A 15,610-nucleotide genomic window follows, 5' to 3' on the forward strand; every position below is an offset into this window, starting at 1 on the left:
TAAAAGATACATGCAAAGATCAAAACCTCTCATTTTGACTCATTAAAATACAGATTAATTTTTGCACCACACATAGATTATTTATTTTTATGGGAAAAAAAGAACAGAAGAAAAATCACATATGTTTTACTTTCTGCAGAAATAATTTCTGTTAACACAACACGTCATTTCCGCAACAACTGTCTTCCTACCAATAGGGGTCAGAGTAAAGCAGATTACCTTTACAGGGTTTAGTAGAGGAAGACGTTTGCCCTAAAAGAATAAGAGAAAGAGGTCTCACTCTGCTGCTGCTGTCGCGAACAAAACCTTCCTCTAGAGTGGGAATACTTTATACAGTGGTTGAATTTAACTAAGTATATTTACTTGTAAGTACTGTAATGAAGTACAAATCTGAGGTAGGCTACTTGTACTTCTCAGTACACCTCAGACTCACTGCATTTGTAGGACGGCTGTAGTTACTAGTCTCGCTTCTCAGATTAGGTCTACATTTTTCATACCCTTCCTGTCCAGTGAAAACCACGTATCTCTCCGAATTTGGAGATTTTTTTTTATTTGAATTATGCTGATAAACTGAAAATGTAAGTATTTATTAATGGATTGAGAACATTATCCTACACACTCCCCCCTTGGATCAGCTGCAAAACGCATCATCACAAAACAGAACACAGAGCTGTTTTTCTGATCTCACGGAAAGTTGAATTTTTAGAGATACGTTGCAGCAGGACAGCGACGTTACAAACATATGATGATCTTACAGAATATGATGCATTGCTGTAGATTAAAGACCCAACAGGATATAAAGTAGTTCAAATGAAATCAACCATAAACATCTATAGCAGTAATATGCAACATACGCATTAATGCAGCTGTAATATAATAAATACAATAGTAAAACATTGACAGGAAACATTTTACTGCATAATGAGAACTTACCTTAAGTACATTTTGCTGATCATAATCCTTACATACTTTTACGTGTATAGAGTATTTTTCACAGTGTGGTATTGTTGCTTTATGCAAAGATTTCCCTTCAAAGTCACATTTTAATTTCATTTGAACTAAATTACATGTAGCCTAAATGAAATATAGTGTCAACAAACAGAACTAAAACCAAGAAAAAGTAGGCCTGCTTGCAGGTATTTACTTTGCAACACAGAGCAAATGTTTATGGTTTAAGTAGCCTAACTGTTGCAGCAACCCTGTAGGAGGAGCCACTGACTGGCTATAAAGTGAATCTCACTCAGACGACCTTTATCTTGTTTGCTTGGGTCTTTCCCATGTTAGTTTGTGACCGTAGTTTATAAAAATGATCAGAACTTGTCTTTTGGGGCTGAGAAATGTTTCCGGGCAAGGACTCTCTGCGGTTCCTGCAAGGTGAAACACAGCTTTAATAATTTTTTTGTGTATTTTTCAAGTAAGAGCCTGTTTCTTTTAAGATGAACAAATGTTTCAGTAGCTACGAGAGTTATCTGTACAGGCCGAAATTCCAACACATTGTTTAATGAATTAGTTGTAGACTAGACTACTCTGATAATATATTTTGTTGACTGGAATCGACGTGCAGCTGTAGACTTGGGTCGCAACAACCCTCGACACACTGCCCTTTTAAAACAGATAAAGGTCGAATTTGAAAATCCAAACAATGTGTAACGTTAAATTAATTGTCTTAAGGGGAAACCTTGGGAAACTTACTGTTGTGACATTTTAGGCAAAGCCTTAAAGCTGACTGAAATCCACTTTCAAATTCGTAAAATCTCCAGATCTATTGGTTTTGTAAAAACAACGTGACCTGTCTGTGGACAAGTGGAGAGCGGGGTGAATCGGAAGTAATTCAGTGGCAGCCAATGATAAGAGCTGTTCGAATTCTCTAAAAGCTAAGGAAAGGTGCCTCAATGCTTCCTTTCATATCTTCTTCTTCACAATTACCTGTTTTCTTTTGGCTTTTCTTGTAATCTAATACTGTTTAAACACCGTTTTATGTTTCGGGTTGTGGAAATAAGCCATTAAGTGTTTTCTACAATACAAAAACAAACAAGAAAACAACCATGACAGGTAAAGGAGGCTGATCACCATGTAAGTTACCATTGGCTATTAATGTTGATCCTTTTCTCTTATGCAGATGTTTATATACAGTGGTTTTTGATCTGAACCTGGTCTGATGTGAGGGGGGGGGGGAAGTAGAGAAATCTCCCCTTTTTCTCAGATTTTCACAAATTACGATAAAGGTTATACAAATTTGAAAGTGGGTTTCGCATAATGTTTAAGTTTTACTAAAATGTCTCTCTTTCACAGCAGTAAGGGGTGCAAAAAACTGAGGATCGCTCGCTCAGCTTCCTCAGTTTCCCATAACAGAATCCCCTTAACTACTGAATCAGAAGCTGCAAATTGTGTTCAAAAAAGTTAAAGTATGACAGTTTCTCAAATTGTGTAGTAGTATTCAATGTGAACATCTTTGCTTTAGCTATTTTTAAATAACTATATTTAAATGTATTCTCTTTAACTTCTCAAAGTTGCAGGATATTTTAACCATCAACTTATTAATCAGTTGTAGTTGTGTAAAATAATCAAATTGCTGGCCTATACATCTAGAGCAGAAACAATTTCCAGACTGGAACTGTGAGGACCTGCTGCTTTTTTTCTCTTACGTGAATATAAATGGAATTTCTTTAGGTTTTTAACTGTTGGTTGCACAAAAGAAGACACATGATGACTTTACGCTGGGCTTTATGAAGCTATAATTAACTTTTTTCATTTTTAGTATAATATTTTATAATCAATGAAAATAATTGACACATATGTGAATAAATAATAATGAAAATAATCATTAGTTTCAATCCTACTGCTTCTTAAAATTAATATCACATTTCCCAATTTCTCCTGCTGCTTTACCAATGTGAATTTATTCGTCATGGGTGGGCAAATCAACAACTTGCTGGCTTTCAAGAAAAGTGTAATTTTGAATTTCTGTAATTCCTCCTAGGCTGCAGCACAGTGTGGTTAAGCCTGTCCCCCCGATCCGTTCAGAGACCTCCAGCGCCAAGACCCTTATGGACATTGGGACCCGCCGGATCTTCAACGAGGACCATGATCTCTTCAGACAAAGTGCCCGGCGCTTCTTTCAGGAGGAAGTGATTCCATATCACAAAGAGTAGGTGGAAGCATGGTTTGATTTCTGAACAGGACTACTGGGCCCGGGGGTCAGGGGGCCCCTTGGCCAGAGCCTGTGTTTGAAGTGAATGTTTTGTTTTTTTGTGGCAAAGTTACTCAGACAAACGCAGACACACAAAACAACCACAAAGAGACACAATGACACAAATATATTTATAACTAAACCTTCATTTTTAGTCTTTCCCCGCCTCACTATGATCCTTTTTTCCTCATTCTAGATGGGAGAAGGCGGGTCAGGTGAGCAGGGAGGTGTGGGAGAAGGCTGGTGAGCAAGGCCTGCTGGGACTAATGATACCAGAGGAGCATGGTGGCATCGGAGGAGATCTGTTTTCTGTTGCTGTCATGTGGGAGGAGCAGTGAGTTGTCCTCCAAATTAAAAACACAATTAATCATATCTGAGATGAAACACTAACTTTTTTTTGAGATCTGTTTTTGTCCTCCAGAGCGTATTCCAACTGCACAGGCCCGGGTTTCTCCTTGCACTCCGACATTATTATGCCCTACATCAGCAACTATGGTAGCAAGGAACAGATTGAACGCTTCATCCCCAAGATGACTGCTGGGAAATGCATCAGCGCCATTGCCATGACAGAGCAGGGAGCAGGCAGGTCAGGACTCAAGTGTAGATTAATATCAAATAATCAACGTGCATGCCGCTAACGTAGTGTAGCTTTGATGAACCGTCACCTTTATCCTTTCAGTGATCTTCAAGGCGTGATGACGTACGCCAAGAGGGATGGCAGCGACTGGATCCTCAATGGCAACAAGGTACTTTTTTCCTTTTTACACAGACCCTTAATCTGTTGATCATAAACTCGACCAATCGTAATGGCATCTAAGTCCGGAAAACAAACTAAAAAAGACGAGCCTGCTGCTAGCATAAATTCAGTGGACATTTCCTCTTACCTACAACAACTCTGGTAGACAGTAGGAGGTCATGGGCGTCCTTTAAGTCTTGCTACTCTTAAATTTGTTTTAATGCCTGCCTGTTTTTATCCCCTACTTTTTTCCCCCTTTTTTTAAAAAAGTTTTTAAATCCCCTTGTTTGTTATGTGTCGTGGAAATTGTATCTTGCTTGTGAGGGATTAAGCAAATAATTGAGTAACAACCAACCGTTGTCTTTGAAGAATTTATTAACAAAAGAGAATAAACAGAGGTACTAAAATTCAGCTTCGGGCGTCTGGCCCCGAGCAAAGGGATGCATTATCATTTACACAGTCTAGGTTTCTATGTTTTTCTAAGAAAAAAAGAGGAGGAGGTGTGGCGTTGTATGTCGATAGTCATTTGAAATGCAAACTTGTTGAAAAAATGTCTATTGCAATCGAGGGAATCTTTGAATGTGTAGCTGTTGAAATCGACATGGGAAAAAACAGGAATGTGATTGCTGCTTGCATTTACAGAGCTCAAGGATCCAAAATAGACATTTTCCAGGACAAATTTGAACAATTACTTGATACACAGAATAACCACAAAACATTCTTAATAAGTGGTGATTTCAATATTGATTTTCTCAATCAATCTAAATGTAAGTTTACTTCAGATTTCTTAGATGCATTGTATACAAGATCTCTTTTTTCTCTAATTACACAGCCTAGCAGAATCACTAGCTCGTGTGCCACATTAATTAATAATATTGTCACAAATGATGTTCAAAAAATTGTTCAAAGTGGATTACTGATAAATGACTTAAGCGATCACTTGCCTGTTTTTACCATATATGACATGCAACCTGAGATATACAAGAGTTCACGTCAGCCTTCATACTTTAGAGTGAGAACTGAGAAAACAATAAATTACTTTAGGAGTGAGCTCTCACAACAGAACTGGTCAGGTGTCTATATGACTGATATGAATGCAGCATATGAAACCTTTTTAAACATTTATATATCTAGCTATGATAAATGCTGCCCACTAAAGCTGTCAAAGAAACACCCTAAAAGTGATAAACCTTGGATGACATTAGGATTAATTAAAGCATGCAAAAAGAAAAATAGATTGTATAAAGATTTTGTAAAAAAATAGGACACCCAATTGTGAGGCCAAATACAAAGCATACAAAAATAAACTGAGACAATTTTAAGAGAAACTAAAAGGGATTATTACAAGGATAGAAAGATAATAAAGGAAATATGAAAACAACATGGAAAATATTAAATAATATAATGAAACCAAATTCACAACATACAAAGTTACCTGAATATTTTGTGTACAATGAAACTGTTGAATAATAGCATAGATGTGGCCAATGAATTTAATTAATTTTTTATTAATATTGGGGAAAATATTGCCAAATCAATTGATACATCTAACCAAAGTCAAAATGCTACCTGTAGAATGGAAAGTAGAATAATGCAGTCCATGTTCCTGGGTGAGGTTCAGGAAAATAAAATTTTGTCTATTGTTAGCAAATGTGAAAATAAAACATCTACTGATAGTGACGGACTTGACATGACCATTGTAAAAAGGACCATTGACTGTATGATTAAACCACTGACTTTTATTTGTAATTTGTCTATACATTCGGGTGTCTTTCCTGAGAAGATGAAGGTCGCTAAAGTTGTTCCACTTTTTAAAAATGGAGATGTACATCACTTCAACAACTACAGACCAGTGTCATTGCTCTAAAATCCTTGAAAAGTGGTTTGCTCAAAAACTAAATGCTTTTTTAGAAAAACATAAATTAATTACTGAAAAACAATATGGCTTTAGAGCAAAAAGATCAACAGCTTTAGCATTAATTGAACTCGCATTCGACACCATAAATCACAGTCTGCTATTGTCAAAATCATACAACTATGGCATCAGGGGTCCAGCTCATCAATGGCTTAAAAGTTATCTCAACAATCAACAGCAGTTTGTTCAAATTAATGGTCTAAAATCTGAGTTAAAAGATATAATATGTGGAGTTCCACAAGGGTCCGTTTTAGGCCCATTACTTTTTATTTTGTTCATTAATGACCTCTGTGTCTAAAATATTACAGTTTTTGTTGTTTGCCAATGATACTAACATTTTTTACTCTGGAAATAATCTGTCAGAAATTACAGAAAATGTAAGTTCAGAAATGGTAAAAATTAAGAAATGGTTTGATAAAAACAAATTTTGTTTAAATTGGGAGAAAACAAAGTACATGATTTTTGGTAATCGTAAAAAGAATGAAAATGTAAGAATAGCAGTTGAAGGAACTGATATTGATAGAGTTAATGAGATAAAGTTTTTAGGTGTTATTTTGGATGATAAATTGAATTGGAATGCTCACATAGATTATATTAAGAGTAAAGTTTGTAAAAGTATTGGGGTCTTGTATAAAGTTAAAGATGTTTTAGACTATTCTTCATTGCATATAATAATAATAATAATCTTTATTTGTAGAGCACTTTTCAAAAACAAGTTACAAAGTGCTTTAACAAGTGTAAAGACAATAATACCCAAGAGACAATAATACAAAAACAATACAAGATAAAAGCATGAAAACATTGAAAAGACTAAAATACACGTTTAAGATAAATATAAAATTAGTAAAATAGAATAAAATAAAAGGGATAAAATAAAGTCAAATAAGATCGGGAAAGGCTCTCCTATAAAAGTATGTTTTAAGAAGGGACTTAAAAGAGTTCACTGACTCAGCTGACCTGATTTCCCTTGGGCAGGCTGTTCCAGAGCCTCGGGGCCCTGACAGCAAACGCTCTGTCCCCTTTAGTTTTCAGTCGAGACTCTGGAACAGATAGCAGACCTCTGCCCGAGGTTTTTAAGGTACGTGCTGGTGTGTATGGGACTAAAAGTTCAGAAATATAACAAGGCGAGAGGCCATGAAGAGCTTTAAAAGTAATCAATAGACTTTTAAAGTCAATTCTATAACATACTGGGAGCCAGTGTAATGAAGCTAAAATAGGAGTAATGTGGTCATATTTCTTTGTTCTGGTTAAAAGCCTGGCAGCTGAGTTCTGGACAGTCTGGAGTCGATCAATAGATTTTTGGGTTAAACAGGTGAAAAGGCTGTTGCAATAATCCAGGCGTGATGAGATGAAGGCGTGTAAAATGGTCTTGGTGTCCTTAAAAGTTAACATAGATCGAATTTTTGCTATATTTCTAAGTTGATAAAAACATGATTGAACAAGCTTTGTGGTGTGCTGCTCGAAATTTAAATTACTATCAAACCAAACACCAAGGTTCTTTGCCACAGGCTTAATGTGATTTACTAGGGAACCAGCAGATGGCAGTATTTGATTTGCCATCTGCTGGGACCCAATGACCAGGATTTCTGTTTTGTCGGAGTTCAGTTGGAGGAAATTATTTGACATCCATTTTTTAACTTCACAAAGGCAGTTGTTAAGTGAACTCAGCATTCCAGGGTCTGTGGATCTGACGGGCAAGTATATTTGTGTGTCATCAGCATAAATATGAAAAGAAATGCCATGTTTATGGATAATATGTCCAAGGGGAAGCAGATACAAGGAAAACAAAATGGGTCCTAAGACCGACCCCTGAGGCACACCATATTTAACTGGACAGAACAAAGAGACATAGTTGTTTACAGACACGCAAAACTTCCTATTTGACAGGTAGGATGAAAACCATTCTAGGGCAGTACCAGAGATCCCCACCCAGTGCCTCAGTCTGTCTAACATGATGTTGTGATCAATGGTGTCAAAAGCAGCGCTAAGGTCCAGGAGTACCAGGACTGAGCACATGCCTTCATCAGCAGACATTAAAAGGTCATTGGTGACTTTAAGCAGGGCAGTCTCAGTGCTGTGGTACTTCCTGAAACCAGATTGAAACTTTTCAAATAATTTGTTATTTTCCAGTACAATGAGCAGCTGTTTGGACACAGTTCTTTCTAGAATCTTTGCAATAAAAGGCAGTTTTGAAATTGGTCTAAAATTATGTGGGAGGGAGGGATCTAAACCAGGTTTCTTTAAAAGTGGGTTCACGCAAGCCGTTTTAAAATAATCAGGGACACAACCAGTAGATTGGGAGCTGTTGAAAACAGAGATCAAATGGAGCCCAACAGAATCTATTACTTTCAGTAAAAACTTTGTAGGTATTACATCAAGTGGGCTGGAGGACACTCTCATTTGTGATACTGTTTTTAAAAGCTCAGACAAGTCGATGGGATAAAACTGGTTAAAACTCTCTTGTTGCTGGTGAGGAACCTCTGAGTAAGAGGCCACAGGGGTAATGGAGGCTCTGATTGACACCACCTTATTGGTAAAATAAGATAAAAGCAATTCACAGTCATCATTACTTCCAGCAGAGGCACAAGGAGGGGTTGGGTTTACCAGCTGATCCACAGTCTTAAACAGAAACCTGGGGTTGTGTTTATGTGTAGTAATGAGTTCAGAAAAATAGTGTGTTCTCGCATCCTTAACCATGTTATTGTAGTTAATTAATAAATCCTTCAGACTAAGGTAATGGACTTGGAGACTGGATTTTTTCCATCTGCGCTCTGCTTTCCTGCATTCCCTTTTGAGGCTGAGAATGCTGTCATTTATCCAGGGTTGCTTACTAGCTTTAGATGTAGGCCTAACCTTTAGAGGAGCAGTAATATTTAGTGACGACAAGCAGATATGATTGAAGTGATCGACCAGATTGTTGGTGTTGGAATCAGACAGGTGTTGGCTTTGGCTCTGAAAGAATGCGCAAAAGTTTGAAACACTTTGTTCATTAAAGATGCGAGAACACACAGAGCTTGGTGAGGCGGCATGAGTAACAGGCAAATCGCAGCTAAAAACAATACATCTGTGGTCAGATATTGTCATGTCCACTAATTCCACAGAGGAAATGCTGACACCCAGGGTAAAAACCAAGTCCAGTGTATGACCACGGTTATGGGTTTGCCCTTTGACATGTTGTTTGAAGTTAAAAGAAGTGGCCATATTTAAAAAGTCAGTTGCATTAACATTGGTGGGGTCATCAACATGAATATTAAAATCGCCACAAAGAACAATTCTGTCATAATTTAAAAGCAGAGTAGATAAAAAATCTGGAAGTTCTGATAAAAATCCTCCAGGCGGTTTTGGGGGGCGATAAATTATAACAAATATGATAGGTTGCAGCCCTCCAAGTTTAAGAGTGAGAACTTCAAAGGAGTTAAATTCATCACAGCGTACTTGATGACATTTTTAATTTTTCCTATACACGCTCACTAGCCCACCACCATGACCACTGACCCTCGGTTGACTAAAACAATCATATTGAGGCGGACACAGTTCAGCTAGCTGGCTATAGTCATTCATTTGCAACCAGGATTCAGTTAAAAACATAAAATCTAGATTTTCAGATAAGATAAAATCATTTAAGATAAAAGTCTTACTTGAGAGAGATCTCACATTGAAGAGAGCCATTTTAAATGTGTTTGTTCTAGGTGCTGGAGTTGGTGCAGTTGTCCTAATCCTTAAGAGATTACTAATAAGTCTGGGGTAATGCATACCCTAGTAACACAAAACCTCTGTTTTTGTTACAGAAAAAAGCATTAAGGATCATCAACAAGACAGGCAGGCAATAGTTTATTTGTAAATTCTGGACTTCTAAAATTCAAAGATTTTGATTTTTATGTGGAAAATAAAGCAGAGAGTTCTGCCTATGGTTTTACAACATTTATTCACTCTTGTATCAGAGGAAGATGGCCATAGAAGGCAATATTATTTTAAAACTCTTTTCACACGTACTACACAAAAAAAGATGTGTTTGTCTATTTACGGAGTTAAATTGTGGAGCACCTTGGACTATGAACTGAAGTGCTGCAAAAGTGTTTGTAAATTTAAGAATTTGTCTAAGAAAAACATACAGGAATGTTACAAGAAAAATCATGATAAACACGTTTAAAAAGGTAGAAAAAAAAAAGATTTTAAAATGATGATAATTAAGTGTAAAGATAGGTATTACTGAAATGTTCGGTGATTGGGGTTTATCCATTCATAAAGCAGCTGTTTTTCTCTTTCTTTTGATGTGCACAAAAAGCAACCGGTACTACAAGATTTTTCTTCTTCCAGTTCCTTTTTTTTCCATTCATGGAAATGTGTGTGTTTATGGTTGGTCTGAAAAAAAAGCCAAACAAAATGTTGTAAAACGGCATGGACAAAATAAATAAATAAATAAATAAATGTTAAAGGATGTTTTGGGGAACAGAGATCCTCTCTCAGTCTTGACTGAATATTCCAGGGGCCTTGTGTGTAAACGCTGCCTACCCACAAAAAGGTTACGTAAGAATTGCAGAAGACAGCTCAGTAATTTTTCCTGTATAAAATCGGTGCAGTGAACAAGACTGTGCTGTCAGGTGTACAGAGCGCACTGAGAAGCCGCGATGGCGCACAAACAGATCTGCCTTCTTACCTCGACTCACCAGCACATCTTCACCACCTACACATATGGACTGTGTAAATTAAAAATGTCTGGAAATAAAGCCAGGGACAGCTCTCACACAATCTCTACTCTCCATCCTCACCATCAGTCCTCATGATGATGCAGGCCAAACATAACAAAACCGACATAAAAAATGGGTCACCTGTCAAACCTCCATCTTCAAATGATATCCCAGGGTGGGGGAGATCACTGACTGAAGAGATCATTTTGGCAAGGTGTTTAGTACTCTGTATAACTGCTGTAAACATAAATACTGCGTGACATTCTGCGTAATGCTGCATGGCTGCGCAATGGCACTGCAGAGGAAAACACGAGTGGAAGGATTAAGAGTGTCCATGAAGATTTCCTAGCCCATGATCACTGGCTAATATTGCCCTTTAGATTCCCTAGAGTCATGCTCTTGGATCTGTGTGCTAAACTGGGTCCAGCATTAGACAGACCGACCTGGCGTAACCGTGCCATCCCGGTACAAATACATGTAGGCTATAACCACTGTTTCTGGCAGCGGGAGCAGACAGGTGTGTGTCTGATGTGATCAACAGTATATATGGTTTACCTTTCTACCTAATGTCTTTCTTTAGAAAAATATCATTCTAAACAACTCTCAGAATTTTCTTTTGTTTGTTTAATGCAGCTTGTTCACAATCTGTGCTTTCTACAAACACCTAGATTTCTGTATTAGAAAAACTGTTTTCCTGTCTTTTTGGACACGTCAGACCATGTTTTCTTTATTTCAGCCATTATGAGTCTCTGAGTCAGCTAGATTGACTGTTATTGTAACACTAAGGCACTCCGTCGTTTTGCGTTTGTTGCTGATTGGTTGCTGAAAGAATTAAAACCATCAAATGAAATATTTCTTCTCTTCTATACTTCAGTGACCAGCAACTTGATCTGGCACTGAGTGAAATTTCTCTTTTTCACGTTTTGCAGCAGGATTGGCCACGGTTGACGCTGGTGTATTTCTGGTCATTTGCATAGTAATGTATGGGAGGAGCCAAGGTGCGTTGATTGGGATGTACAAAGGAAAGGTGCGCTGGACCTGGTGTACGCCTGGTTTTGTATGTGGATATTTCTGTGTGTACATACTTTTCAAATTTCAGGATGAAATCTGTGCAGTCTTTTATACATGAGGCCCCTAGAGAGGAGAGGACTAATAATAATAATATTAAAAGATCATACATAAAAGAAATGGACATTTCATTGCATCTCAACATGAGCTTGACCTGTTTTCCATCTCGCCTCTCCAGGTCTTCATTTCAAACGGCTGGATGGCTGACCTGGTGGTGGTAGTGGCCGTGACAAACCGCAAAGCGAAGACGGCAGCACATGGCATCAGTCTGTTCCTGGTGGAGGACGGCATGAAGGGCTTCCAGAAAGGGCGCAAGTTGGAGAAGATCGGTCTGAAGGCCCAGGTACCAGAGCTCAGTGGCTTGGGAAGATGAAGTTCCATCAATCCCGCTAGAGGCTGGTTGTCTCACTATTTGTTTCTCCTTCTTTCAAAGGACACAGCTGAGCTGTTTTTTGAGGATGTGCGGCTACCAGCTGATGCCCTCCTAGGGGAAGTCAACAAGGGTTTCTACTACCTGATGAATGAACTGCCTCAGGTGAAGGGAACATGACAAATACATTGAAATCAGTGGCTTAGGAGTTATTTGACGTCCCCTAACTTTTATTTACAGAGGTTTTCAGTTTTAGGTTCAGTGTGAATAAACATTCATAAATCTGCTTAGAAAGTGCAGAAAAGAAAGAGGCTCCACATTACAACAGAACTTCCCTGAGAATCTTCACATTTTGAAGGTTTCTTTATTATAAAAGAAATCCAGTGATAGTCTGTATATCCCTGGGTACACTGTGAAAAGGAACTGTTAATAGGTAATTCAGCTTACTTTTAAAGATGCCAGTTTGGCTTAAAAAAATGGGGCTCAGGTTGTAGCCTGCAGGTAACTAACTGACTCCATGGCAAAATTATATTTTCTGTGTACATCCCCAAAGCCTCCAAATTATGGGAACTGTTCCAAAACCTCGAGCGTAATTACCCCAAAAATAGAAGTAAGACAAGAAAAATCTATTAATATGAACTTTTTTTCATGTTGCACTATCAATATTTTCCCCCTCCTAGATGCAACATATTATGACATTTAAAATATTTTTGTGTTTTGCTTTTCTGATCTTTCTTTGCATGAACTTGTTTCAGCGTGTGGAAGTACCTATGTAACAGAACAAAGTACTTCCACACGCTGAAACAAGTTCAAGGTGTTGTTTGACTTAGCAAATAATTGTTTTGGTTTGGTTAATTTGATGATAAATCATCATATCATTCTTTGGAATAGGAGCGTCTCGTGATTGCTGCCATGGCCATAGCAGCCTGTGAGTTCATGTTTGAGGAAACCAGGAACTATGTGTTACAGAGGAAGGCTTTCGGCAAGACTATCTCTCACCTACAGGTCTGAGAAACTGATGTCATTGCCTAATGGAAATGCTTAGCATTTTATGCTCTCTTTTAGGAGAACAAATATAATTGCATCTAATGTACCTCCACAGACTGTGCAGCACAAGCTTGCAGAGCTGAAGACTGAGATCTGTGTGGGCCGAGCCTTCATAGATAACTGCCTTCAGCTCCACGCTGAGAAACGCCTGGATGCCTCCACTGCTTCCATGGCCAAGTTCTGGTGGGAAGTGTTTCTTTGTATTTACCTGCTTCTAAACAGCTCTTAATCTAAAAAAAAAAGGCCACATTGCTGCCATTTGCTGATGTACTTTGTCTTTTCTCCAGGTCGTCTGACCTCCAGAACAAGGTGGCCACTCAGTGCCTGCAGCTCCATGGAGGCTGGGGCTACATGTGGGAATACCCCATTGGCAGGTAAGTGGCACTTAAGTTGTGTAACAGAGAGGCTGGGTCTAAACTTTGGGAGGAATACCAGATTGTTTATATCAACAAGTTGCTGAACTTGTCTCTCTGTCTTTCCAGGGCGTTTGTGGATGCCCGTATTCAGCCCATCTATGGAGGCACCAATGAGATCATGAAAGAGCTCATTGCTCGTACAATTGTAGGCCAGAAGTAAGAAATGTCCAGGTTGTCTTTTCTTTATCAGTGATTGTTAATGCCGTAGGTTTACAGGGTTGATTTTAGATGTTAACATGTAAATTTGAAAGAGCAATAATGGCTCGACGGTTTCTGTCACTTTACTGCTCACTGTAGTGTTATTTGTGTATATAGTGTATAGTGCATTTAAAAATAATAGATTCCAGATAAAAATTGCATTGCATTTTTGTAAATGTAGTTAAATAATTTTTCAGATAAACATGCCTTTATGTCAACACTGAAAATTTGCTACCGTGGCTATCCACTTGATGAAATAAATACATTCTACAGTATGTTTTATTAGCCAGTGTTGTTTAGAACCCACAGCCTTGATCAAGAATTTAAGCAGTGTGTTGTTTTAGCACAGCATCGAGAACGTCTGAGACATATTACATATTGGTTTATTTATGTCATATTAAATGTTTTGACTTGATTCTTAATGTCTTTACATAGTAGATTGTGCCATGCTTTCAAAGTTCATATTGGTCGAAGTGTGTGTACATTTTTGCTATTGCTCTCTGTACTTATGAGGACCCTCACAAGGATATGAATATTAAAAAAACAATGTAAAGAATTAGATTCTGCCATTTACGTCTTCTCTTTTTTATATTCCTAATTCGTGTATGATTCAATAAAATCAAACATTTATTGAACACGTTATATTATTTTTAAAAGATTATATCACGATAATTATTATTTTATTGTCCAGCCCTAGTTAAGATTTTAGGAGTTTGTCAAGGTGTGACTTGAGTTGAGGCTAATGGAAAAGCTTAGGGATGAATTGTTAATGATGTATCATTAAATTGATCCCAAAGTTCATCAGCATCTCCTGTGCATCGTCTTATTTCTGTCAATAGGTGGCATTAAATGCACGTATAAAGCTTGTAAAGAAATGAGAAATGACAAGGCTTCAGTTTAATTCCATTGCGGCACATGCAGCAGGCAAAAGCAGACTGTTGAATGTGACTGGATGATTTAAAGCACCTTTACGAAGTTTCAAGCTTATCTCTCACAAGTTGGGGACCACATTTTCTTTTAATTTACCTTCTATAGATTTTTTTAGCACATGCAAAAATCTGTCTATTTGCGTTTTAGAAATTATTAGCAATGTCTTGAATGTATTATTACTATTATATCCATTGCATTACCATGTCTGTGCTTCCTGGTGGATCAGGTGCCTGTAAATGTGCAGCATGCTAGTCCGACTCTCTCATTCCCCCCAAAACCCACATCACTGCCAGCTGAGGGACGCCATACCTCACCTGGGAGGGAGGGGGTCATGGGGCGGGGGGGGCAGAAGTGCAGCTACTGCACACTGATGCTTCTTCTACCGCTCCCCCATCCCTCCCCCTTCCTCATTTTCCTCTTCTCCTTCCTTTCCGCCCCTCCTTCCCACTCTCGCCTTGGCATCGCATCTTCGTTATCTCTTCCTTCCCTCTTTTCCTCCCCCCTTCTCCATCTTTTTCCTCAGCAACAGCCACACCCCGGTGCTTCAGCTCTGCACTCATTTCCACTGCGGACAGTGTGCTCCCCCCCCCCCCCCCCTTTAGCAGAGCAGCTCATATGGGGTGCTGAGCTGCAGAAGCTCTTGTAACAGCGACTCGACATTTCACTTTGCACTCCACACCTGCTGGGTGTTCCGCCTGACTTCATGTCAGCCTATGTCTGTGACAAAGTGTTTTTGCATGCGTTTGTTGCACATTTGCACTCCTTAAATGTCACAAATGAATCATATAATCACAGGGAGGGATTGCCTCTCGTACAATCCCGTTGCGCCAACACTGCTGCACTTACGGTAGCTTAATTTGCGGTGGGAGGGAACAGAGGGCCCCATATAGCGCTCATTGTCACTACAGCCCTCTTCACACACAAGGGTATTAGTGCCGCTCAGCAGCCTAAACCTCCAGGTAAGAGATGAAGCTCTTTGTTTATCATTCAATGGGAAATGCTTTATGGTTTCTCAAACCAGCATTAATGTAGAGTCTCGACTATTTTGATAC

The 15,610-nt window shown here is 38.5% G+C and overlaps 1 protein-coding gene across 1 annotated transcript; it reads left to right on the forward strand.

The window, feature by feature from the left end:
- Nucleotides 1-1,229: 1,229 nt before the first annotated feature.
- On the forward strand, nt 1,230-14,189 carry acadl (acyl-CoA dehydrogenase long chain). The gene is made up of 11 exons (XM_038721438.1): nt 1,230-1,374; nt 2,981-3,148; nt 3,387-3,524; nt 3,612-3,776; nt 3,870-3,936; nt 11,776-11,940; nt 12,031-12,132; nt 12,859-12,972; nt 13,070-13,197; nt 13,302-13,388; nt 13,497-14,189. Exons 1-11 carry the CDS (start codon nt 1,307-1,309, stop codon nt 13,588-13,590), a joined length of 1,296 nt encoding a protein of 431 aa, XP_038577366.1. The 5' UTR covers nt 1,230-1,306; the 3' UTR covers nt 13,591-14,189.
- Nucleotides 14,190-15,610: the final 1,421 nt, after the last annotated feature.

The sequence above is a fragment of the Micropterus salmoides genome, unplaced genomic scaffold (assembly GCF_014851395.1).
Source record: "Micropterus salmoides isolate LMB-PRFRI ecotype aquatic unplaced genomic scaffold, ASM1485139v1 Ms_hic_scaffold_1, whole genome shotgun sequence".
NCBI lineage: Eukaryota > Metazoa > Chordata > Actinopteri > Centrarchiformes > Centrarchidae > Micropterus > Micropterus salmoides.